Genomic DNA, 27,880 nt, shown 5'->3' on the forward strand with positions numbered 1-27,880 from the left:
TCTGTAGTGGGTGAGGTCCTTCAGCTACCTCCCGGCAACGCTGGCAGGAGTGTTGCTGCACCAAGATGGCGGTGGCCGTCGAACTAGCGGCCTTGGGGCGTTGCTGGCTGTGGTTGCTAGTAGGGCTGCAGGCGGTGAGAGGCTATTCTGACTTGTTCGTTCTCGGGGCTGAGTGCGGCTGGATTTCCTGGGCGAAATAGAAAGGGTGTGAGGAGGAATGGGGCGGGAGTGAGACGTGTCCCATAGCGGGAGGCGGAGGCGGCGAGCCTTGCCCTGCCCATCCCATCCCCGAGGCGTCGTTTAATGCTTTGTCCCACTCCTGTCTGGATGACTGCCTATTTTATTCTTTGTCGGAGGCTATCCTCTGTTTCTCCCCTCTTCCCTTTAGCTGTCACTGCATCTACTGGTCCAGGCTGCTAGAGTCGAGTTTTGAAGCCCTAACACCCTCCACTTTGTCTCTCCCCTCGGCCCCGGTTTGCCGTGTTAGCTCCCAATACGCGGCGATCGCTGCAGGTATTATAGTGACTCCTGAAATAATTTTACAAACTTCGTCGCCCATTTTTAATGGGATTTGTGCGATTATAAACCTTATGATGTGGGTTATCCTGTTTGCTAAAGCTTAGAATGTTTTGGAAAGTGAAGGTGGGTAGCTTTTGATTTCGAACTGAAAGTTGGCTCAAGAAGGCAGCCCTCCGAGGTTTTGCAGACAGGTCAGCTTTCTCTATTTTAGTGCACCTGATGCCCTTAAAGTTCCGACCCGCCTCAGCTCCAGAGTCACAAAAATGTGCAAAAGGCCTGTTAAAATGTTGCATTCTAACTATTCAGTTTTACCTAAAGCAATTTGTATCAGTGATGAATTTGCTTTAGTGTATGAAATTATTTAATGTGAAAAGTGAAGCAGTCATACGGTGTATTTGTAGCCAGAGCTGTAAATGAGAGCATGCTGCTGAAATAAGCTCATCACTGAAGTAGCTGAAATTTTCAACTTCTGGAGGGTCCTTTTCTAATCCTAACCAGCACCATTAATTAGTATACTGAGTATTTCAGTATAGTGCAATGTCTACAGTACTAAAGCTGGTTTTACCTTGCTGTGCAACTGGAACTACTTCAGTGAAGAATTCTCTTGTAATGAAGGTTTTACTTACTGTCCTACAGTATTACTTTTCTTGGTTTGCCCCCCAAAAAATAAGATGGTACTTGCCTTATGCACACAGATGCTCTAGAGTTCTGGTGGCAAAAAGTGTTGCTAGTGGAGGCAAAATGACGATGACAGCAACACTTTTTCTCTCCCTGGCGAACAGATTCACAAGAGAGGAAATGATGACACTAAAGCATAAAAATGGTGGATGGCAAGCAGCAAGGTGCAGGAAAACTGTTCTAGCTACTGTTGTCATTAATAAGTGAACAGTAATTAAAATGTTGCTTTGGTAGTATTTGGCATGCTCCTTGGATGTTCTATACTGTTATTGTGGTGGTATGTATTTCACTATCTCTCAGATAGAATTTAGAATTAACCAGGTTGGAAAAGACCTTCGAGATCATCAAGTCCAACCCATCATCCAACATCATCTAATCAACTAAACCATGGCACCAAGTGCCCCATGCAGTCTCTTCTTACACACCTCCAGTGATGGTGAATCCACCACCTCCCTGGGCAGCCCATTCCACTCTCTCTATGAACAACTTCTTCCTAACATCCAGCCTAAATCTCCCCTGGCACAGCTTGAGACTGAGGATAAATAATAGATTATTCCAGTAGGGTCCCATTTTTGCTTGCTAGCTGTCATACACAGAAATTACTTTAGCAGTGGCCTGTAGGAAGAACAAAAGTAGCATTCTGCCTGACAATAATAATTTCAAAATATTTTTCTGTGTATTTACTATTTTAGCAGATACAGAGAGACTAATGGAGCATGTAATATTTTCTACCCATTCCCAATCCATAGCATTTTCAATCTTGCATGTCAGTGATGTGGTTTTCCCTTAGTTGGCCATTTCAGGGGTGGAAATGGGTTTTATCTCTATCTTTCTTGTGTGTGCTATATACATTAAATAGTGGGTAACTGATAAGAGAAGGACCAACTTAGTTTTTCTTCTGTATTTTTATGTTTGATCCAGCATAATTCTTATGCCTCTTGCCTGTTACCATGCAGTCCATCTGCTGGTATCATCTTACTTTTCTCAGAACACAGAGATGCTTTCTGATTATTTTTTTGGTGTTTGAGATGCTTTTGCCCAAGGTCTTTTCATCAAGACTGAGAAACATTTGGGAAAACTGTCTCATAATTTCCTCTCTTGCTACCCTCACTCCCTTCTTTCCTCCTGGCTGTATGCTGGGGTAGGTTTTAATCTGGGATGTGAGAAACCCCCGTGTAGGGAAGTGAGAACATGAAAACAAACCCAAATATCATTTAAGTGCTGGGACAATTGGTAAAATTGTTTTGGCTGTTCATTAAAAATGGAACTGGTGTTATCCATTGAAGTCATGCAATTGAATTGCTTGTTTTAATGTATTACTAGTAAACCCTAATGTGACATCATTGCAAACATGAAACTTAAATCATGCTTTTGTATCTTCACTCCCTGGTTGTGCTTTTCCCGAGCTTACCTGTTGTATTCATTTTCTAAGTGTGTTTTTGATGACACAAAGTTTACTGAGATTGGTTTGCATGAGCAGGCTTTAGAGCCTGTGGCCATGTGCATTTCAGCTGATTCAGTTTTTTCCTAATTTGGAGCTCGCAATAGGGAAACAGTGGAGTTGACAGAATGTATAGGAAAGTGAATTTTGGCAGATCTGATACCTTGAAATGTGCAGATTATGAGTGTCTAGAATTCACCATTTTACACCATTCCCAGTTTGCAATTAACAGGCAAACCATTAGGAGTTACTGTAAAATGGTCACAAGAAATTTGGTTTTTCTTTCTAATCATTAAAGCATTTAAAATTTTCCTTTTAAAAACAACTAGTATAATACTAAAGAACAACATTGTATTGCTTTTCAGATAAGTGTATATGGAGCACAGTTGTCATCAGAAGCTTGCAGAGAGCTGGGCTTCTCCAGTAACTTGCTGTGCAGTTCTTGCAACCTTCTTGGACAGTTCAATCTGAATCAGTTGGATCCATTCTGCAGGCAGTGCTGCCAAGAAGAAGCTCAGTTGGAAACCAGAAAGGTGGGTTTTGGACCAAATTCTTTGTGGAGTAATTTAATATATGATGTGTTTATGTAACTTTTAAAAATATATGAGTATCTGGATTATAATCTCAAGAGGAAAATACAGTGTTGATTGAGAATCAAGTATACACAGGGTCTACATGCACAGACTTGCCATATTACTCCAAAATAGCATCCCTGTATGAACCTTTGGTTCTGTGACAGCTCTTCTCTGGCCTGAAGTGACTAATAGGGGTGTTATGTCTGGGTTCTTTTAATTGAAAGAAGTGTGAGATTTGTAAAAAACAAAGAAAAAGATTACTAGGAGAATGATATTCTTGAACTGTACAGCTATAGTTGTACAGTTTTTTATCAATGTGCATAAGATGTGGCAGAAGAACTTACAGATCGGGGTAATTTGTGTTGTCACTGGGAAAATAAACTAGAGGAGTTATGTTGCAATTCTGTCAGTGTGACTTCTGGGGAAAATACTCTGTCTTTAGGTGACTTCCTGGCAATCCTATGTGTTGCTGAGTTCTAGAGTGGTGCTCTGGGTTTTGCTAATGCTGTGGCTATATGCATGGACAGCCTCAGCATACATGAATCTTGATTTCCTGAACAGTATTCCTTTCAATTACATGCCCTAGCTTGTTTGTTATGTGAGCAGGTAATTGTTCCCTATCATGTGACACAGCATCTTGGTAGTCTGTGCTAACTATTGAAATTCCTGTACATAATTCAAGATTTTCAGTTAATTCTTCTTAGAAGTATGTGGCAAATGTTAGAAATGGAGAAAGCAAGAATTCCTTACATTACTTGTGCCTGAGTTCTAGATTAGTTTAAAATGAAAGGTAAAGGGATGGCATATATATCTGAAAATTTCCATCATTGCTGCTTTTCACAAATGCTCTGTAAAGTATGCCCAGTCCTAAGAATACTTTGTGCTGTATACCAGCAGTGCAACCTCAGATGAGATGTTTACAGATTTCAAGTGTTTCATGTCCTTGATAGATGTTTATCAATCTTGGTCTTGTTACTGGTCCAGTATTCTGTGAATGGACATGCTGGAAAACAGCCGTGAGGTGCTCCTGTTGCCCAATATTTGTCTTGTTCTTCACTTCCGCTGACACCTGTCCAGTGAAACAGTTTAATTACTTCATAATTGTACTGTGGGTTAAAATGAAAAAATGTCATGTTTGAGCTCAGACTAATTCAGAAACTAGCTTAAGCAATATTGCTTTAGACAGCTGCAAGTTTTAAGCCTCAGTCTGTCAGATGAAGAGTACTGCTGGTGTGTAAAACGGAGAAGGATGAAATGGAGGTGAAGCTAACTGTGCGTGAAATTGTAGTAGCAGGAGAGATTGTCCATATTTTGCAGTAGCTGAAAATAGCTGCACTCCATCTGCAGCTTCACTTATGCTGTGTGATCATTTCAGACGTAGCTATAAGCATATTAATTCTGTACTACAATCTTGAAGTTACCTCAGCAATATATGTGTGTCAAAATCAAATTGATTTTAAGAATCAGCTCTGAAATCTGCAATACGTTGAATTTCACAGTTGCACTATGCAGGATCACAACAACCCTTAAAAGTCATCAATATTTCTAAACAGAGTTTTGCAATTCCTTGCTCACCAGGATGTGTTGAACTTCAGCATTTTGAATTTCTCATGACAAGTATTTGTCATATTGTAGTGTGATGAAGTTTGATTTAGAAAACATGGCATCAGGTATAAGCAAAAGTTAGCCGGGAAGTTTGTGACATGGAAATGGATGGTTTAGATAGCAGAATGTCATTGGTGACATCACACATGTTTATCATGCACTACCTCTAAATAATTACTCCTTTTCTAAGTAGTTTATTATTCTACTGTAAAACCAGGCAAACCTAATGATACAGAAGTCTGCATATACTTTTGTATGGAGATGAGTGATTATTGCTCTTCTGTACATTTTGCAAAACCATCTAAAATACTGAGATTATTTTTTTTTAGTAACCTCCTTGTGCAGGTATTCAGATTTGTCAAAATACAAGCAGCTGTCAAAGCATGGTTTAATAATTTCTGTCCTCTGCATTGCTAAGACAATAAGGAATTTAGGATTATTTTCCACCAAACTCTTACTGGATATCAGTAAAGAAAATATTTCAGAAACTGGTAGTGGCTTATTATATTGCAAGAGGACAGGTCTCCAATTTGATGTTCTTCCTGCAGCAGTAAATAGTTTCTTTTTATTTTGACATGAAAGTGCTAAGAAACACTAATGTGGAGTAAATGTAGGCACCTTAAACTTTGACTTTTTTTTTCCTTAAAAAAATAAATAAATCTTAAAGCCTGTCATAAGGTTGCTTTACATTCAGATTTCCATCCCACACCCTACCTCAACCTCATATAATTTTTCAGTATTTATGACTGCTGTTTGAAAGTTAATGCAGGTCTATGGACATAAGCTGTAGACAAACAGAATGGATGAGATTTAGACAATAGTGGTATTTAGTGACCTTTAAGTGTTGAGTATTCTCAACATTTTGAAAAATGCTGAAAACAGAACCACCAGAGAGAAAAACCTAGGAATGCATACTAGAAAACCCTGTAAAATGGGAAGAAAAATCAAAGTGCAGTAGAGGAACCTGTTGTAGTTTTATTATAGATTTTCACTGGCTGGTCAGGTAAGTTAGTCTTCATTGTGGATAGATTGGTCGAAATATGTGGCAGCTAGGCGTGTTGCAAAGCTGTTTCTTCCCTAGTTGTTGCATTGTAACTGGTGCTATGCTTAACTGGGTATTCAAGGTTTCTAGAGGAAGATCCTACCATGTTTTCACTGCATCAAGCTGACATTCTTTTCTGTACAAGTCCTTGGTAATTGAAATTGTAGGTAGTCATTTTACAACATGAATGATGTAGCCTGTTTAAACATGGCAAAACCACAAGAACTTCTAGTCTGTTGGAAGTGAAGCCTAGGCTCTGGCCATTTCTTCCACATCAGCCACCTGTTTCCGCATGGTATCATGTGTTTATGAGAGGTTTTTGTGGGTGAAAAACACAGAGATGAGGTACAATATACAAAAGAATAAATTATACCTACTTATCCCATGTAATAAGTAGCTGCTAATGTTCAGATTGGTCTATTCTGAAGAAAAAATGTCTCTTGTACTTTTTACCTTTCAGTAAAATTGTCTACACAAATTCAGTTTTCTGTAATGTCCTATACCTGTCACTACAAAACTGTCACTCAGGCCTTTAAAGATTATTGGGTAGGAGATGAGCATGTATGCAGAAACTGTTCCTCAGAATGGGTCATTTTAATCCTTATGAATAATACTTATGATGTAGTTTGACTATAAATTTTTCGTGTGGAGTTAGTGTTAGACTCATCCTGGAAATGAAGTAAATTTTTAATGTAATATTAGGAATAATCTTGTCCACTGTAATTATGGCTGTGTGCTACTTTTAATTATAAAAAAAATAATGATGAAATTGAAAGCTTTCTTAAAACTCCACCTTTTTGTATGTTCAGACCTTTCAATTGTGCTCTTATGGACTACAGGGAGGAGTAAGATAACATTCGTGTTCAGACTCTTTTAAAAACTTACTATAATTGTTGAAACTAGAATAATGAAATGCTTTTAATGCTTTAGGCTGTTCTTGTGTGACCCAATTTAGTTTCATTTTTCAGGATTTATTTTTCCTTCCCTTTCACTAAAGTACTACTCTCAAAAATTACTGTTGGCTCCCTGCTTGTTGTGCCAGAGGCTCTTGATATGAATAGTTCCAGAGAAGCAGTCTCTTCTCTTGGTTTTTAGCTTGATGGGTAAAAATTGAGAATTACTTAGAATTCCTTGACATCTCAGTGGTGTAACATAACTGTAAGTTGTATCAATACTTGTATAAAGAATTAGAATTCTAGTTTACTTACAGCTATTTCTCAAAACCTTTGCATGTGTTCTGCAAAATCTCTTGTAAAAATTAAATTGTGCTTTTATATAGCCATGCTTGTTACTTCTAATATGCTTCATGAAAATGGTTCATGTTTATTGTTTTTACTCAGTGTGACTTTTAGAAATAGCATGATTCAATGACAGCATATTTTATTTAACATTCAAGTAATCAGAACTCTGTAATCAAGGCTAATATGTGTCAAATGATCTCCCCACCAAGTTTGCTATTAACTAAGAAGTGTCCCATACAGTTGACAGAAGAATATTTTTATGGGGAGTATTGACAGAGAAGTTGGGTAGTTGAGATGATTGTGTTTTCTCTAGTTGAGAAAGTCTCTTTTCAGAGTACTGTCACTTCAGAATATTATGCACGGCTGTTCAATGTAGTAAAAATGGGATGAAGTGGATGTTCTTCTCAAGAACTTTACCAGGTACACTCTTTCCTTCCTTTATGTACATGATCTGTCAGCAGTGAAAATTGATGTTGACAAACAGTCCTAGATAAAGAAAGTGTAGCTAGCTAGTCAATGCTTAAGATGGATATTTACCATCTATTGTTTGGATTGGATTCGCCAAAAGTTCATCTCTGTCAGATAAACTAATGTGAAATACATCATCTGTCTATAGACCTCTTTCTGGCCTTATCAATAAAAAAGGAAAGGTTAGGGAAATTATAAATGTAAATTTGCTAAACGTGAGTTAAAGCTGATGTGCATCTGTTCTGGTGAATCATAATAGCATTAGCTAATTAAGTCTAACCTCCTTCATCTGGAGACACATGGATAAAATACTGACATTTGACTCCGCATTCATTGAAATGACTTCCAAAAGTGCCAAGTCAAATAAATAGTTGATGAGTCCATTCTCAATAATTTTTAATGCAACTCTTTTGAGATACTTTCTTTTTTAATAAAAGTAGATTCAGGAGAGTAGAGAGATTCATGAATTCTAAAGGTAAGTAGATGGTTAGATAGTGAAGTTAATTGGACGGTGCCTTCCAAAATTAGAACTTAAGCTATTAATTTTCTCTACGTTTTAGCTTACTGAATTCTGTTCACTAGGTCCAAATATGGGCTTGTACATAGGAGTCTTCTCTCCATCACTCTTCTCTGTTCCACACTGCCCTCACCCCCACTCAAATAAATTAGGCGTTCCCACCACTTGATCCATGCTGCTGCTCCAGAAGTCTGTAGTTGATTGTTGCTCAGCTTCTACATTTTTTTCTCTCACTCTTGTGCCATGTCTTGTTCACATGGCCTTTCACCAAACCATTTCAGAGAGCAAAGTTGTTAAAGTCTGGCAGAAGGGGAAGTTGTTTTGGAGCTTTTTGGTAATTAGGGTTTAAAGAGCAAAAATGTTTGTGATACTGCAAGGAGGAGATTTTTTTTTTAACACCAAAAATAAAGCAGACAAATGCCAGCATTTTCTGTCTGTGGAAGGTTCATAATGGTAATGCACAATTATCTTATGTACATAATGAATGATAAAGTTGAATATTACTCAAAGCAGACCTCAAAGTTCTGAAAATCTCCAAGGATACAGATTCTATAACTGTTCTTAGTAAATTACTTCAATGCTTTACCTCATTGTGACTTCTTCCTCCCCACCCCCCTTATATTCAGTTGGAATCCCTTCCCTCTAAGGAAATAAGAGCTTAGATTCTGCTTCAGCTTTCTTCAGAGGAATTTGCCTGTACTACATACTGCTAATCACAGGAATGGCACTAATTCAGATAACTGGGTTTTGGCTGTTTGACTCTGTTTCCAAACTCTTGTTTAGAGTTAGGCATCTCCCTTCAGAGGATAATGAGTTGTGAATGGGAGTAGTTTCTTTGTTGCTAAATATACTGATTACATCAGGTCTGAGTGATGTGAATGTGTAGCAATGACTTTATTGGCTTTCTTCATTACAGAACAGTAATTCATAATATTTCTGGGAGTGAGATGTTTCTGACAGCTCTCTGTTAACCCACAGATTCTTGCTCATTTTCTGCCTCCAGGGAAGGGGAAGAGTAAAGTGATTTTGAAAACTTCTCTCCATACAAATATCCTGCATTCTTTCACCCACAGAAAATATTTTATAGTTTATATATCAATGTATATTCCTTTATTTTAACCTAGTTTTCCAGTAAAAGAAAGAAATTAATTGGTGCTTATAAGACTTCAGAAAAGAGCGTAGGAAACTTGCACCAAAATCTCGTTTGTGACTTCACTTCTCAGAAGAACAAATAGCAGTTTTCAGTTTGCTGTTTTGCTTCGTGAATGAGTGAGACACTAAAAATTACTTTGCACACCTCTGACAAAACACATCATGCTCCTATTTTAAAGCAGTATCAGTTTGTATATACCAAGCAACTTTGTCCAATAATAATATCATCTATATTTCTCCTGACCATGAAGTAAAACTGTAGTATGCATTGATAGAGGATAGAAGTCATAGAATCATAGAATTGTTTCTCATTTGGAAAAGACCTCTAAGATCATTGAGTTGAACTGTTGACTTAATACCACTGTGGTGGTTTGGCCCTGGCCTGGAGGCCAGATACCCACCAAGCCGCTCTATCACTCCCCCTCTTAAGTGAAGAGGGGAAGAAGGGAAAGAAAATATAACAGAAGCCGGGGATAAGATAAGAGCAATTTAATAACACTAATGAGCAAATAGCAATAGACCGCGCAGAAGCAAAGAAAGCAGAGAGAGAGAGATGTTAGTCTCTACTTCCCATCGGCAGGACGGTGGTCGGTCTCGGGAAGCAGGGCTCTCTAAGCTTGATGGTTCCTCGGGAGGATAAACGCCATAGACGAATCCCCACACTTCCTTCTTTCACTTCCTACTTATACCTGAGCTGACGTCATATGGTATGGAATACCTCTTTGGCCAGTCTGAGTCAGCTGGCTCAGCTGTGTCCCCTCCCAAGATTTTGCCCACCCCTCAATGTACTCCTGGGGCAGGGAAATGTTGAAAGGACACAGCTTGAATACTGGATTTAGCTGTAGCCAAAACACTGCTGTGTTATCAACTACTGCTGAAAAAAGAAACAAAACACCACAGCACTAGAACAATACTGCGAGGAGAATTAACTCCAGCTCAGTTCAACCCAATACAACCACCATGGTCATTAAACCATGTGCCATAGTGCCATGTCTTCACATTTTTTGGACACCTCCTGTAACTCCACCACATAGAATAGAATACATAGAATACATAGAATAATAGAATTTTCAGTATTCAGTCAAGCTAAGAGGGCCAGCAAGAAGACCTCCACTCTGGACTTCCGGAGGGCGGACTTCAGGTTGCTCAAGGAAATAATTCAGAGGGTTCCTTGGGAGAAAGCCCTTAAAAATAAAGGGGTCCAGGAGGGCTGGACCTGCTTCAAGAAAGAGCTGATGAAGGCTCAGGAGCAGGCTGTGCCAATGTGCCGGAAGAGGAGCCGCCGGGGCAGACGGCCAGCCTGGCTGTGTAATGAACTTTTAATCGAACTAAGGGAAAAAAAGAGGGTGTATAATCTTTGGAAGAAAGGTGAGGCAACCCATGGAATGTTTAAAGAGGTTGCTAGGGCATGTAGGAGGAAAATTAGGGAGGCAAAAGCATATTTGGAACTTAAACTGGCCTCTGATGTGAAGGACAACAAAAAGTCCTTCTATAAATATATTAATAGCAAGAGGAAGGGCAGGGACAACCTCCACTCCTTGGTTGACATGGAAGGAAATGTTGTAACACAGGATGAGGAAAAGGCAGAGGTACTTAACACCTTCTTTACCTCAGTTTTTACTAGCTGGAAAGAACGTCTACCAGACAGCTGGCCTGCAGAACTGGCAGAGGGAGCCAGGGAGCTGCATGGTTTCCCTGTGTTCCATGAGCAAGTGATAGGAGCTCTCCTCAGCAGCTTGGACCCCCACAAGTCCATGGGACCAGATGGGATCCATCCTAAGGTGCTGAGAGAGCTGGCAGATGAGCTGGCCAAGCCACTCTCCATTATTTTTCATCAGTCCTGGCTCACTGGAGAGATCCCAGCTGACTGGAAGCTGGCCAACGTGGTACCCATCCACAAGAAGGGCCGGTTGGATGAGCCAGGGAATTACAGGCCTGTCAGCCTGACCTCAGTGCCAGGAAAGATTATGGAGCAGGTCATCCTGAGTGCAATCACACAACACTTAGAGGATGGCCAAGGGATCAGGCCCAGCCAGCATGGGTTTAGGAAGGGCAGGTCCTGCCTGACCAACCTGATCTCCTTCTATGATCAGGTGACCCGCCTGGTGGATGTGGGGAGGCCTGTGGATGTAGTCTACCTGGACCTCAGCAAGGCCTTTGACACCGTTCCCCATAGCAAACTCCTGGCCAAGCTGTCAGCCCATGGCTTGGATGGGAGCACACTGAGATGGGTTAGGAACTGGCTGGAGGGCCGAGCCCAGAGAGTGGTAGTGAATGGTGCCACATCCAGCTGGCAGCCAGTCACCAGTGGTGTGCCCCAGGGATCAGTACTGGGCCCCTTGCTCTTTAACATCTTTATTGATGATCTGGACGAGGGCATCGAGTCCATCATCAGTAAATTTGCTGACGACACCAAGCTGGGCGCAGGAGTTGATCTGCTGGAGGGTAGAGAGGCTCTGCAGAGGGACCTCGACAGGCTGGGCAGATGGGCAGAGTCCAACGGCATGAGATTTAACACATCCAAGTGCCGGGTTCTGCACATTGGCCACAACAACCCCATGCAGAGCTACAGGCTAGGGTCAGAGTGGCTGGAGAGCAGTCAGGCTGAGAGGGACCTGGGGGTGCTGGTCGACAGTAGACTGAACATGAGCCTGCAGTGTGCCCAGGCAGCTAAGAGGGCCAATGGCATCCTGGCCTGCATCAGGAACAGTGTGGCCAGCAGGAGCAGGGAGGTCATTCTGCCCCTGTACACTGCACTGGTTAGGCCGCACCTCGAGTACTGTGTCCAGTTCTGGGCCCCTCAGTTTAGGAAGGATGTTGACTTGCTGGAACGAGTCCAGAGAAGAGCAACAAAGTTGGTGAGGGGTTTGGAACATAAGCCCTATGAGGAGAGGCTGAGGGAGCTGGGGTTGCTTAGCCTGGAGAAGAGGAGACTGAGGGGTGACCTTATTACTCTCTACAACTACCTGAAGGGAGGTTGTAGACAGACGGATGTTGGTCTCTTCTCCCAGGCAAGCAGTACCAGAACAAGAGGACACAGTCTCAGGCTGCGCCAGGGGAGATACAGGCTGGATGTTAGAAAAAAGTTCTATACAGAAAGAGTGATTGCACATTGGAATGGGCTGCCTGGGGAGGTGGTGGAGTCGCCATCACTGGAGGTTTTTAGGAGAAGACTTGACGGGGTACTTGGTGCTGTGGGTTAGTTGCTTGGGCGGAGTTGGATTGGTTGATGGGTTGGACGCGATGATCTTGAAGGTCTCTTCCAACCTGGTTTATTCTATGTATTCTATGTATTCTATGTATTCACTGCAACCTCCTTTTGGGTAGTTGTAGAGCAATAATAGAATAGAATAGAATAGACCAGGTTGGAAGAGACCTTCAAGATCATCGCGTTCAACCTATCAACCAATCCAACCCACCTAAACAACTAAACCATGGCACCTAGCACCCCATCAAGTCTCCTTCTGAACACCTCCAATGATGGCGACTCCACCACCTCCCCCGGCAGCCCATTCCAATGTGCAATCACTCTCTCTGTATAGAACTTCTTCCTAACATCCAGCCTAAACCTCCTCTGGTGCAGCCTGAGATTGTGTCCTCTTGTTCTGGTCTGGCTGCCTGGAAGAAGAGACCAACATCCACCTGTCTACAACTTCCCTTCAGGTAATTGTAGAGAGCAATAAGGTCACCCTTCAGCCTCCACTCTTCCAGACTAAACAATCCCAGATCCTTCAGCTGCTCCTCATAGGACTTGTTCTCCCAGCACTTCAACAGCTTTGTTGCTTTACTCAATGGGATGATGGGATTTCTTTGGTAGAGCTGCTCATGTAGTTACATAGAAATTGCATTCAATTTCATTAGAAGAAATTGCTTGCATTGGAAAGCGATTAGTCGTAGGTAATCATTCGGTGGAAGACTGTCTTTAACCTGAGGCAAGTGAAAAATCGAGATTTTTAACTCATTTTACTGCTTGTTCGCAGAGCTACTTTATTTTTAAACTGTTTCATATTAGGAAAGGAAAATAGGCAAATATTGGATGGACTCCAGATACTGTAAGATAGCTATTCATCATGTGGCTTTATCTTAACAGCCTGTTTCATTGCGTATTTCAAGAAATTATGGTCCTTTTTTTTTTTTTAAGCTGATTGCAAACAGCTGTGCAAATCCAGTTTGAGTGACACTCTGTAACCTGTGCAGGGTCAGGCTTAGTCACTAGTCAGAAGAAACTAGTGTGCAAAATGTAGGTGCTATCAAAGTGGAAAAACAAACTGTATTTTTGTATTTTTCAATGCCTTTATGGCATCTTTTCTTGTGATCAGGGAACAATCTTAAAGTACTGTTTGTTTCAGTTCAGTTTGATCTGAGTTCCCATTTGGCTGTAGACACGAACCAGTTACATAGCAGCTTCTTAGCAGGAATGAAATTTTTCTTCTGGAGTTTTGCCATGGGTAGTTACAATAACAATACTGTATCTATTTATAAATTAAGCACCACTGAAACTTTGTCTTGCAGGAATTGCTCCTATTGCTTCCTAATAACAGGTGAAACATTTTCTTTCAGCTAAGCTAAGGTTCCTTGTTTTTAATTGTTGGAATACTTTGCTTTTACAATATGTATCCATATCTAATGCTACTCTGATATAAATGGTAGTTTACTTGCTTGTAATCACCATTTTCATCATTAAGGCAGGCATGTCTGATAGTGTGGTTTTCTTCCTGTTGGTCATGAAAAGCCATGTTCACTACATCGGAGGTAATGAGGTACTTAACAAGATTCTTTTAATTGAATTTAACCCAAGTCAATGGTTTGTAAAAGATGAAAGAAAAGTTCATTTTTGTTTTGTCACAAAAGCCTTAGAAACCCTACTAGTAGAATCTTGAGAAACATTCTAGGTTATTTTTATAAGTGCAGACATGAATCAGCCTGGAAATCATAACAGCACTTGTTGTGGATGTTAAAATGGACACCAATAAATAGTTAAGAGTCTTTATTTTATTGCCATTACTAATCTCACTTATGCACTCAAACAAGTGAAGCATTGTTGTAAAATAAACTAACTCATGAGTTGAGCATTGTGTAATGAACTGTCTCGTCGTGTTTGTATGCCTCCACATTGAGTGCAATACATGTCATTCTTAGTAATACTTGATCAACACAGTAAATGCCTTCACAAGGGAATATGGAGGGCATCTGCTCTAGACATGATGAGATGATAATAGCAGTAGATATTAACAAGTATGCTTTTGTTGTGGGTTAACTGATGTGAATAAACCTGGGTTTCTTGCAAAAGACACCTTTGTTTGGAGTTAGGAATGAAGCCAGCTGATTTTTCTTTTTTTCTCTTGTCTAGCCATTTAGAGAGCAGCTATTTGTCCCAGCATGAATATGAACTTTTCTGTACCAGCACAGTTGGGCTTCAATTGCAGCAGTTATAAATTCAAAATACAGACATCAGTGATTTGAGTCATTTGCTTTGTTAAATTTTTTTCTATTAGATAGGGGCTACAAACTGGAAGTAGTTTATAGCGTCAAGATGCCTTACATAGTTCAGATTCCTACAGTAGTCTTATTCCATAGAAATCATTGCTTGAAAGGAACAAATAATCTGTAAGCATTATTTGCAGTAATAAGAGCTGAAAAATGCTCATTTTACCATTCTCCTAACTTTTGGTATACTTAGTTCTTTATGCATTTTAATAGGGAAAAAAATGCAGGTATGTGTCAGTATCAGAGAATCAGTATAAATGTTCAGTGTGTGAGTGTGTAAGCTGCTATCTACATCTAGGATTGCTGATTAAACTGGGTTTGAATGTTTTTAAAGGAATAATGAATAGGGACAAGATGACGTTTATAATCTCACTATTCTGTGTTTCCTCCATCTTTGTAATTATCTGGTGTTTTAACTTCAGAGGAACTTTAATTATGCAAGCTAGTATCTGAGCTGTTTATCAGTGTCTTTTTATAATTAAAATTTCTATTTGGACACTAAAAAGAACGTGGGAAAAAATCTGGTGTTCTTGATCTCTCAAGTATTGTTTCTGGGAAGATAGAGTTTTTAACAGTCAAATCTCAGTGCTAAAATCTATTGTTTGGTTAAAAATGTCTGTGTAGTTTAAGCAGATTTCTGTGATGCTCTTTGTAACAGATAATACACTGTAGTATTTTTAGTTCTGTTTTCTGTGGAAGTAATGAGTAAATAGTTAATAAAATTATCTTTGATATTTCTGTTGCAGTGTGTGGCTTCCATTTATGACTTGTCACCCCTTTTACAGAGGGCTTAGCGCTCATTAAATTTCATAGTGATAGCTTATTTTTAATTATATATATCCAGAGTTTATATTTTAAGTGAAATGAGAATTTACTTCATTTCAGCAAGGTTATATTTTTCATTGTCTCGACTTGAAAATGAAAGCAGAGCTCTTAGTTGTTTATAGAAGGCAATGTGTTGAATTAAAACTTTGAGGTTTATCATACAGCTTGTCTGTACACAGCGAGGTTTCAGGGCTAGAAGGATATGCCTAAGATTAGAATGCTGAAATCTACCATATCAAGTTCTATTTTAGTAGCCAGAAAAATCTGTTGTAATTTATATTTGAGGTTCAGCAGACTATGGAGTCATTTGTGTCGTCAAAAAACCTCAAAGTTGAAAAACGTGACAGTATACAAGATCAATAGACTTTCTTTAGATACTACTAAAAAATTGAACTTAGACTTTGCTTTAAGATCATTGAACCTCAGTACCTTGCACAGCTGATGAAATGACGGTCATCTAAAGTATAAGCTCAAAGTTAGCCCGGTCTGTGTAAATTGCTTCAGCTGAGGCCTATTAATGTGATCTGTACCATTTCTGCAATCACAGTTAAATCCAATAGTCTACTACTAAATCCAATAGTCTACTAATAGTCCGAATTCACTGCCTTATCTTTATTATGAACAATAGCTCACTCTCAAAGCTGTGTTTAACATGGAGACTAAAATTTTCATTTAATGAAACTTTACCATAAGTAAACTAGTAATTTAGATTTTTAGGTCATTAACAGCTTATTTTTATTATTACAGCTTTATGCAGGAGCTGTCCTAGAGGTATGTGGATGAAAACTGGGACGGTTCCCTCAAGTCCAGGGTAAGTCAAGCCATTACTGTTCTTTCAGATCCAAAATACTGTCACAGCTGAATGACAAAATGTGCTTTTAAGTACTACTGTAAGTAGTCATAAATTTTGTATATTATATCAGGAACGTTGCATTGACCTGAGACTCATGGAACTGTCTCCAATAATTGACAGATTAAATTATATTCTGCACTTATGGAACTACTTTCTTTTCACAGATCCTGCATATAATTGTTTTGTCAGTGGATAATGACAGTCAACTACAGTGAATGGAACATAGTAGTGTAAAAAGGAAATCAGTACCATCAGTGTGTGGTGGGTGGAAGCTGCAGGAAAAACATCTGTGAGCAATTTCGAACCGGAATTTTCTTATAAATGGGGGAAGAGCTTAGGTGATAACAGCACTTTTATTTGATGTTCCCCCTGCCCCCATCATAAAGATCCTAATGCTGTACTTTGGACACAGAGGAAAAGAACAAATTTAGTTTTAGAAATACAGTTGCATAAAGTGCATGTCTCTATCTGCCTTGGCTAGTATGAAGAGGTATTAATTTGAAGGTTGACAGACAAACAAGTAAAAGAAAAACCCAAAGTGATTTTAAACCAGGTTACAATTAATTTGTTCTGCTGCTTTAGACCCTTTGCTGCCTCTTCTGCCCATGGACAGTTTAGTTCATTGACTGCAGGACCAGAACAAAGCTATTTTCTCTTTTCTACTGTCTAAAATGCCAAAACAAGTTGCTTAAATGACCTGTCCTACTTGAGGGGGTGAGGAGGTTAAATGTGTTAGTATAGGAGTTCATGTTATGTCCTTCACCATTAAATTTAGCAAATGTTAAAACATTCCCAGCTGATGTTGCCCATTCACTCAGCTTTTTTTTGGTTGTAACAGTGCTATAGGCTTGAAGGAAAAGGTCTCCCTGTTAGCACGACTCAAGCATGCATCATCTTCATGTGTAGGTCCTAAAAAAGGATTGGTCCTCAGTTTCTGCTGTATGCACACCATGAAACAGAAGCTTACAGTACAAAGAGAAAACCTGAAAACTTAGTATTTTTTTTTCCCCTTTGAATTCTTGGTTATCTAAACCTGCTCTAAGATTTACATTACATTTATCATATAGCTTGCCTTTTTTAAATGACTGAATAAATTTCAGTGTTTTTTCAGGAGGTTCTGTATTGACTACCAGTTCTTCTTCGGTACACTAAGGATCAAAAAAGGGCTGACTAACATTACTCTTGATCTTTTGTCTTTTTATCACCAATTTCTGTAGTTACCCAATCCAAAATTTATCTTTATTTGAACAGGTTGGAAGATGGGATAAATTTTAAGAGCACATATAGTGGGTTTTTTAAAAAGCAGTGTTTCTGGGTGGTATTTGTCCTCACATTAGTATTAATGTTAGAGTACTTTTACACAGAATTTAAAAATCAAGTGCAAAATCCACAGGTGTCTCCATCTTATGATACTGATATTCAAGAAGTGTTTTTATTTTAAGTTTTCACTCAGATGTTTGCTGTGGAAGTTAGGTTGCCTGAACGTAATGCTGCTGCTTTTGAAGCACTGTCTTTGTAGGCTTCATTGAACTGTGTAGCCTGTTATTGACAGTGCCTTACTGCAAATAACTCCTGACTCCTTTCCTATAGCTTCTGCTAGGGTTTTAGAATCATTGAGCCATAGAATGCATTTGGTTTGAAGGGAGCTTGAAATGCCATCTAGTCCAACACTGCTGTAGTATGCGGGGACATCCCCAACTGAGATCAGGTTGCTCAGAGACCCATCAAGCCTGATCTTGAATGTCTCCAGGGATGGGGCCTCCACCTGTGCAACCTGTTCCAGTATTCCACCACCTTCATAGTAAAGAACTTCCTCCTAATGTCCAATATAAATCTCTCCTTCTCTAGTTTAAAACCATTGCTCCTTGTCCCATTGCTACAGGCCCTTGTAAACAGTCCCTCCCCACATACCTTATAGGCCCTCTTCAACTATAAGGTCTCATCAGAGCCTTCTCTTCTTCAGGCTGAACAACCCCAAGTCTCTCAGCCTGTCAACATAGGAAAGATGACGTTGTTCTTTTGCAGAATATACACAAAATGGCATCACTGTGTATGGATTAGTTTGTGCTACCTCTGTATCTGACTGTGAAGTCTTTACCTGTAAATACCTGCATAAATTGTTCTGCCACTTGACTTACTCCCATAGACTTCCACTTTGTCACGGAATGAACAGTGTTGCTTCATGTCTTAAAATTGTTAAGGATTAAAATCTGCTGAATTAATAAATGCTTGTAAATGTTACAGACTAAGAAAGATAGGAAAAACCTGTGTGCTGATGATTACTGAATGCACTATTTCATGGCCCCTCTGTATCAAAATTGCTTGTTATATTTTTAGCTACAAATAGTTGCTGAATACAACTGTGTGTCTGAAGTGTAAGAATCTTTACCTGTGGAACATATTTGTAGATAATGGGAAAGCAGAGAAGTGACAAGTGGTAAAATAATTTGGTCCTCAGCAAGATTATCTTGTGTGTTATATTTTATAATATGACAGATAAAAGCTTTTGTGAGTATGGATGAGGATGTCTACTAAATTTTTCACCTATGACTTCTGGTGATAAGTCAAGTAACAGTTCACATTTCTGCAAGTCTTTTTAAGTTCAGTACAGGAATGTTTTTTCCAGCTAAATTTCCCTTAGAAATAAATTGCTCCATTATAAATGCTGTGCTGTAAAATGAATTCCTAAATTACCTGTATTTTGAAATGGTTGAATGTAACAACTGTTCTTAAATATTTTTAATTTAGAAACACCCTAAAGTAAAACATTGAAACCATATGTGACGAGATGATAGATGAGGCAGTATCTTACTATACCAGGTGACACAGAAAATCTGACTGGTTTTGGTTGACATCTATAAAACAAAGGCTATGAAATACAAAAAGCTATTTGGGTCAGTGATTAGCGTATTAGTTTTAAGTTGACTTCTCAGTAGCAGTCACGTTCTGGTTGTGACAAGACAGGAGATCACAGTGCCTAGACTCCTATGTTCTTTCCAGTTTAACAAAAAATGAATTGGGCTGGGTTTTTCACTGAACATTTCTTTCATGTTTCTCTGCATTCTTTTCGCTCATCAATAGAGCAACTCTCACCTCTCCCTGTGTGACACTTAGTTAGGAAATGGACCTGCTCCCAGCAAATCTGTTACAGAAACAAGGTCCTTAATCCTTGAACTCGTGCAGTATGCATTTACAATAGATCTCTGACTTCAGAGTCAGTTAGCACTCTGTTGCCCAGGTTGTGAAAGCTTAGCTACTAAAATGTAATTTGTTGTAGGAGCTCATTGCAGATACAAAATGTTCAAGTACAGTTTTTGTAGGGGTCTCTGACATACTGCACAAACTTTTGTTTCTAGTTTTTTGAACTTCCAAAGTGCTTGTGTCTAATAATTCAGGGCCAAGTTAAGCAAATTATTCTTTATTCACTGTCTTATACTAAGCAGTATTACATTTGCTTCCTATTTATTGAAATTAACGCAGGCCAACTATTTATAGATAATCTGTACTTTAATCATCCTCTTGTATATTAGTATTAGATCACTTCCTGTAACACATTTAGTCTCTCCTACTTCTGAGCTGTAAAAATCAATTGTGTATGTTGAATTGAGTGGCTTGAGGTACCATGCTACATTTTGATAAAACACCTTTTGAAACACAATGTAATAACTCATGTGCTTCCTATTGCTAATTTAATGTGCAAAAAATGTAAATGCATCACAAAAAGACTTCAAATATGGTTTTTTTAAATAGATCATCCTTTATACTAATTTGGAAACGTTCCTCCTTACCTCCTGAATGATGATGGAAGCATTTTTTTCAGATACTGCTCTTGGACCACTAATAATTCTTTGCCCTGATTGCACAGTGAACTCTTTTGGTGTAAAACTGAGGAACAGGAGCAGTAGTCACCTTCATCACAGAAGTGTGCTGCTGCTTTTCATTGCATAATCAGCATTTATAATGACAGTTACCTGTAACATGAAGCTGTGTGCCTGTACACAATATCCAAGAGTTTAGAAGAAAGATTCTCTTTAGCATAAACTGAGAAAGGTATGTCCAGTTAAAAAGTTGGATGAATCCATGTGGGCATAAGTGTTACCTGTCCTTCTAAGCATTGCAACAGTAAGCAATAGAATAAACCTAATTTAAAGACCAAAAACATTAGAAGTTTTGAATAGGTGAACTTTTCCATTAATGTGATTAAGTATCTGCCAGTAGAATCTTGCTAGAAGATGTGCTGTATCTTACCAGGAGGAAAAAATGAGCAGTAAATACTTATTGCTGAACTCGTGCAGAAGCTTTGACTAGTTCTAACTTGTGTTTTTTCTGACATCAAAAGCTGAAACATATAATGGAGACAGTAAGTTTTTTTTAATCTTCTCCAGGCCTTTCTTGTTTGAGACTATTACAATCCTTCTGATGCATGTAGGGACAGCCCAGGTTAAAAGTGCTTATCTGTATGCATAGCTGTTTGAAAACCAGTGTGACATTTTATTGCCATTGTATGTTTTCTCTCAGAGATTAGGTTAATTTTTTTCAACATTCTGTATTTTTTCAGTTACAGATTAAGCAGGAGGTCCTTGCTCCTAAAGCAGGAACAGAAATAATATGAATATAGGTGAATTTGCTATGGAATTCTCTATAGAACTATATAAAATTATTATACAAGTACAGCTTATAATATATGACATTAGTGTAGAGTACTAAATAATGAGCAGCTGCTCACATACTGCAGTTCAGTTCTGATTTAAGCTCTCAGCCATAATTTTCAGTTTCAGTGTTTCCGTGTCCTTGTGACCTGCTGTCACAAGCCTAGTTGTCATGGCTCTCATCAACACTATTATGGAAAGATGTTCTTTAAGTTGAACTATTTCATGAGGAAGTTTTTTCCAATTTTTTTTTTTTTTCCAATTTAAATTCAACACCAAAATCAGTCTCTAGGGTTTTCTATGAAAAGGAGGTTGTAAGAAGCAGTCATTACAGTGGGTAACTTTAATTGCAAAACAGTAAGAGAGCGTAGTAAAATGGATAAAGTTTCAGAAACAAAATGGAACTGTGGAACTCCGTTGTATTGAGGAATAGCCTTTGGGGGTTAACTCAGGTTACAGCACTTTAAGCTTGTAACAGGTGTGAGGATTTGTTACTTGAGTGACAGATGAAAGCTCATTTGGATGTGAGTGGCTGTTCTCTGGCTGCTGTGTTAGACTGAACAAGCTCACATAAAATGGGAACAGAATTAGACGGAAGAAAAAAGTATTCTATAGGCAGTATTATATTTTGTCACTTTAAAAGTAGCTATTACACACTTGTATCAATGTCAAATGTCTAAATCTTCTGAAAGCTGAAGCACTACAGAACATTTTTCCTGAAATTTAAGACAGCTGGAACAAATTTGGTTTCTGTTAATGGGATATTTATTTCTAATGCTGATCATAGTGACTTTCTGCATTAGTCACAGTTGCAGTGCAACGAAGAAAAACACTCACTGTACACAGAACTTGTTCTCAATTTTGGAAGCTAAAGTGAGAGACTAATATACTGACATGCATTAAAAAATACAGATTATCCTGTATTTTCTTTTTTTCCTTTCCACAAAATCAAGCCTTAAGTTGAATAAACAGACTTAGCATTAAATCAACACGCTTAGAAAACCAGATACCACTACAGTGCACATTTTGGGACACGTGGCTGCTTGCTTCTCATGTGATGTGGTGCACCTGCTCTACCTTCAGTAGTGCCCCAACAGTTTCCCCTCCATAGCCTGACATCAACGTTTTTGCTTCCTATGATCCTATTTGTGAAAACTACTTGCACATTTTTACACCATTATTTAACACTTAGATGTTTAATACTAAAAGCCTAGATCTCTCTCCATTTTCGTCTCCCTGTAGCAGCCTTAGAAATTACACACTGCAGAGAAAGAAGAATTTATGTAATCCATCCATGAGTGACCAGGGAAGGCATTTTGCACTTTGACTTCCATTAGATGAACTGTGAACTTGGTGCTGTGAAACTGTGTTCCAGTGAATTAAACATCAGACTAGAAGTCAGAACCATTCTGCTGCCAGCTTTGCAACTGTCTTTTCACACAATGTTAAAAAAATAGTTTCACCTTATGCTGTTATAAAACATGTGCAATACCAAAGCATATGCCTTCTGTTTGAAGGCAGTCCTGAGGTGAGCCCAGGGAGCAAACTTGACTGCTATGCAGTCAACTACAACTGAAAGGTCAGAGAAAATGATCAGGTGTGTATGGACATTGTAAATCCTGCCCAGCACCAAACTATTTTGCAAAAAGAGATAATACTGAACAGAGCTGTCCTGGGTTAACCCAGCCTGCTCTCACAAGCCCCCTGCCCCCTACACAGACAGGAGGGAAAGTAGCACAAAAAGACCCCTGGATTGACATAACAAATTTTACTGAGATCATACAGTGCACAATTACCATAGCCTGTGTGCAGGAAATGCACAGCAAAATGCAAAAGCAGCAACAGAAGCCAGCAATAAAAACAGTTTCCCCCCACCCAAGTACACAGCAACCAGCCCAGCAGAAAAAACAACATCCCAAACCCCAGAAACTGGAAGCAGCAACCGGAACAGGAAGCCTCTCATGTTACAGTCTGAACTTCAAGCCCAATACTACTTTGCGCCAGTCAGCACATTCATTTTGAACCTGGCATGATGACAGCATGGTATTGAATATCATCATCAGACTCAACCCATGACAAGTGCTTTTATAGAGCCAGGACCAGCCTTTGCCTCTGCACATAGCAGAACAGAGAAATTCACTACTACTATTATCATGTATCTTTCCTTGTATATAGAACACCTCTTTGTTTGAAAAAGCATGTTGGAATTCAAATCTAGGGTCTTAAGTGGAGATTACTAAGGAATGCAAGAATTACTCAGGCCTAAATGGCAAGCCAGGTGTTTATGCATGCACACACCTGAGCAGTTCTCTGAGGTATGATAGGATATAGTGTATGAAAACTTCCTGACCCAAAATGGGCATGATGCTACATCTCTCCATGTAGAGGTGCAGATCTATATTCTAGGCATAACCTCATGGTAAATACTTGACTGCCTACTGTTATATATTAAGGGCATGAAAGAGGGTAGATTTAGACTAGATATTAGGAAGAAATTCTTTCTAGTGAGGGTGATGAGACACCAGAACAGGTTACCCAGGGACCTTGTGAATTCCCACTCTCTGGAGGTGTTTTAAGGTCAGGTAGGATGAGACCTTGAGCAACCTGATCTAGTGGAAAGTGTTCCTGCCCATGGCGCAGGGGGTTTGGAACTAGATGATCTTTAAAGTCCCTTCCCACTTAAACCATTCTATGAATCTATGAATGAAAAAAAAGTTGTTGGGTTGGGTTTTTTTTCAGGATTTTAATATAACTGGCAGCTCACTGGGCCATGGCGGGGTTCAACTCATTTATATTGTGTAGTGGTTTGGTGCAGCAAAGTGTACAATCTTCAGCTGTACAAGGAGCATAGTGGAAGAGGGAAGAACATAAATGCCACTCAGTATATACATACTGAGAAGTGTTAAGGTAGCTGTGCAGTAATATAAATACAGGTATAAAGATGCCAGGGGATATCTCTACAGTTACTGCAGTATCTCTACAGTTACTTTGTGAGGCAGTATGAAATATCAGTCCTGAGGTTGCACTCATTTCCATGCACCAGCTGGATGCATTGCAGTTTGTGAGAGATACATTGTTGTCGAACCTTGGAAAAGCAGCTTTAACATGCAGCTAGTACCTTTGTAAGAGTCAATCCCTACTGACAGGGTTCATCCTTGGGGAAATGCTACCAACACACTGCAGGCGTGTCCAGAATCCACTTAATGTCAGTACAGATTCTAAATCCAGCCTTTAGCATAACCTGAATGTAAAAAGGAGGGATGAAGACTGTGCTGTTTTCTAAATGAAAATGCTTCCAGAATTCAGACATTCATTAGACTAAAATATTTGGAAGTAGGGGATTATGCTCATGTTTTTCCCTGAAATAATTCATATTGTCTTTTCTTTCTAAAGCTAATGTAAACACAAGGCATGTGTTGTGCTGTGTGGTGCAGGGGCTGTTAATACTTGCTGTTTGCTGACTGGCACTTCAAGTAAAGAATTGCTCAGCAGCAGCCCACCTGAGCCCTGAACTTACCTCCATGCAGCCACATGACAAGCCATACAAGTCAAACTTAAAGATGATTGCCTTCAGGAGTGTCAAGAGAAAAGCAGACACAGGCCTCTCTTCTTGTTTTTTGTTCTTGTTTTGCCAGTTTTCAACTTGTAAACTCTAAGATCTCTGCAGGAAAAGATTGTCCATCTTGTTTGCAAGAATAATGCCTCTATCCACAGTTTATTCTGTGCCATTTCACCTGCACTGCTGCAGCTTGTGTGGAGCGTGCTGGTGAGATGCGTGTTGTATTTAGCCTCACAAAGCTTGTCTTCAGCCAGACAGCAATTGCTCTTCTACTTTTCCTCACATTTAAATGTGACAGAGGTGTATGGCCCAGTCTGCTGAAGACTGTCAGTTGTACGTACAGGTAAAATAATGTAGACAGTGACCCTAGTGTTCAAGGAAAATAAAAGCAGACATGAAGCTTGTTTGGAATACTAGCCACTGTAGGGTTCCTTAGGCATAATAGGTGTAGTAATATTAATTTTATGAGGACATTAAGAATTTTTAAACATTAAAATACCTTTTAAAGCATCACTTCAAAATAATTCAGGGAATAGTAGCTTGAATGTAAATCTACTTTATCCAAGTGGAGAAGAGTTTGATTGTCTTTCTTTCTTTTCTCCAAAACATAGCTTTTGTCAGGAGTGATAAGCCAAAGCTCTTCAGGGGACTGCAAATCAAGGTGAGTGCCAACCTAATGTTTTTTATTTGACATAAGCTTGATGGAGACACTCCTTCTGTGAAATGTTCCTTACTTGATGATCAAGTAGTCCTTTAGCAGTGGACATGTGTTTGCATTGCCAGTCTTCATCAGTTCCTGCTGCAAATATCACCTGGTTTATTGCTCAGTGACTGTTTGATACCAAATCTTTCCTGTCTTTGAGGGTTTGGGCTTCTTTGTTTGGTTCTAATCCAAGAAAAAACACACTGGAACCCATAAATAATAGTAAATGGCAAAAGAATGTGAGGAATGCCTGCATTTTGTCCTTGCTTTGTGGGTATCTTGGATTTACTTAAGTTTATTCTGCCATAGTTATCTTTTCTCCTATTCTCTTCTCATTTTTCTGATGGAGCTGCCATTTCCATACATTCAGTGACTCTTAGGTTTTTCTCATCAGAATTGCCTTGCTGTGTTCTATGGTTCTCTTTGTTCTTTGTAGTCTTCAAACATCCAGCTTGCCAGAAATGGAGATACTGAATGGCATTTCTTATGACTTGCGTATGTGCAAAGCTGCAGTGCCCAAAGCTCAAACAATTTTTGGTTTTGTGCTCTAGTGTAAGACTTCATCTTCCTCTTAAAATCCGGTGTGAACTTCTAGGGTATTTCACAGATGCACATCTTGATTCTAACACCTTGTGCTCCCATCTCTATTCACCAAATGGCACCATCTGGAATCGCTTCATAGCTATGCATGGCCGCAATAAGTGATTTGTCTTCTCAGCAGCAGATTCAATCTATAACTGATTTCCTCTGTTTCATGCATTTGTTTCTCTGTCCTTCAGTTTCTTTCACAAGCTTTCTCTCTTTCTGCATGTCTGTTTCATTTTTACTTTAAACTTTGTAGCTGTATTGAACATCAAAGTGCTCCAGGCTTCAATTGGTATAGAGCACTGCCAGAAAAAAAAACTATTGCAAATGAAGACTTTTGGAAAACAGGGGAGAGATGCCACTACCTTCATTAAGTAAAACCAGCTAGGTTAGCTCAGTAGGATAAAGTAAAATACTCCTGGGGAGGTCTTTCTATAAACTGAAATGGTTAGAGCCTTCTAATACTGTTAAAAGCTTGTATTTGCCTTACATATTTTGTGACTTAGAGAGTCTTCAGAAGTATTAAAGTCTTATGTTACTAGCAAAGCCCAGTAGGTAGAGATACAACACAGCAGGAAAGAATGGGATTGCATTAGAAATTGATAGTAGAATTTTGAGCTGTTAAAGTGACCAGAAATTTCTAAAATGGTAAAAGGCTTTTGATTATATGAGAAAAATCATTCAGCTGCTTGGTTCAAAAATCCAGCCTCGGTAACTTAAAAGAGGTGAAGTAGAATACCGTCTTTCAAAGCCAGGCTTATGGCATTAGCTCTCTGCACCCAGCCCAACCTCCCTTGACTTGGTCTTCCACTTTCCTCTCTTTGACATTAAATTTAAGTCATAAATGTGAACTGAAGCTGTTGCCTACCTATTTTATTTGAGGCAAGTAACTGTTCTGGATCTCGAGACAAACATTTCCTGCTCTTAAATGAATGTGCTTTAATTTCCTGTGAAGTGAAGCCTCTTTGTCCCTCGTATGTCTGTCTTCTCTTCCACCCTCACTCCTTAGGACTAGGCAAGAAAACATCTAATCCTGAGCTACAAATACTGGCCAGCTGCTGCTACTAGTGTGCAGCCTACAGGATCTCTGTGTCTTTAAAGCTTCAGTATGGTCTCCCCTGTTACTGGTTCTTCCTTTGCATATACGCATGCACACAAACTATAGCTTTGAACTTCTACCACTCCTATGAATCTGCAAAGCAGGGGAAAATATAACTGGGAGACAAGAGGTATCAGCCTAGGAGAAAACACACTCAAAGACCGAATTATAAGCTTAGTTTGATCTTCATAGGTCTGTTTTCTTCAGGAAAAGCAGAATACATGGTTGTTAAACACTGTAGTAATTAAATCCATAAAATCAGAACAAAATGTATGTCACTGGAATATCTACAGCATTCTCAGGAGCAACCAAGCTTCTCTCTTCAGTTTTTAAGAATTCTAAGCTTGAAGAAGCTAAAAGCTAGGTTGATTTCCTAGTATAGATTGTATTGCCAAAGTTTGCCCAGAAGAGACTGATGTTAACTCTTGAAGCATCCTTCATGGTGCCACTCTTTGGACTGTTTACAGTTCTTCCTTTCACATCTTTTAAACTGATTTAAGTCGGGTGTGGGAAGTATTAATATGGAGAATGCATTTCCAGCCCAAGGTAACTGACTTGTTTTTTCCCCCTGCAGTATGTGCGTGGTTCTGACCCTGTACTAAAGCTGCTGGATGACAGTGGGAACATCGCAGAAGAACTGAGCATCCTCAAGTGGAATACAGATAGCGTAGAAGAATTCCTAAGTGAAAAATTAGAACGCCTATAAATCACTGCATTCAGTCCTCTTTCCTTTTCATGTTTTATCATGGTAATCTTCTTAGACATGTGCTACAATCAAAAAAGAAATCAGCTTCTATATTCATTTTAAAATACCTGTTATGCTGTAGTAAACATCGTGTCATTGGAAGGGAAAGCTTCATGCATATTGGCCACATTAACAAA

General features: G+C 39.1%; 1 protein-coding gene across 1 annotated transcript; it reads left to right on the forward strand.

Annotated features, from left to right (window-relative positions):
• On the forward strand, window positions 1–27,778 carry SELENOF (selenoprotein F). The gene is made up of 5 exons (XM_009900341.2): window positions 1–134; window positions 3,004–3,171; window positions 16,298–16,361; window positions 25,223–25,272; window positions 27,573–27,778. Exons 1-5 carry the CDS (start codon window positions 66–68, stop codon window positions 27,702–27,704), a joined length of 483 nt encoding a protein of 160 aa, XP_009898643.2. The 5' UTR covers window positions 1–65; the 3' UTR covers window positions 27,705–27,778.
• The last annotated feature ends 102 nt before the right edge of the window (window positions 27,779–27,880 follow it).

The sequence above is a fragment of the Dryobates pubescens genome, chromosome 11, assembly GCF_014839835.1.
Source record: "Dryobates pubescens isolate bDryPub1 chromosome 11, bDryPub1.pri, whole genome shotgun sequence".
NCBI lineage: Eukaryota > Metazoa > Chordata > Aves > Piciformes > Picidae > Dryobates > Dryobates pubescens.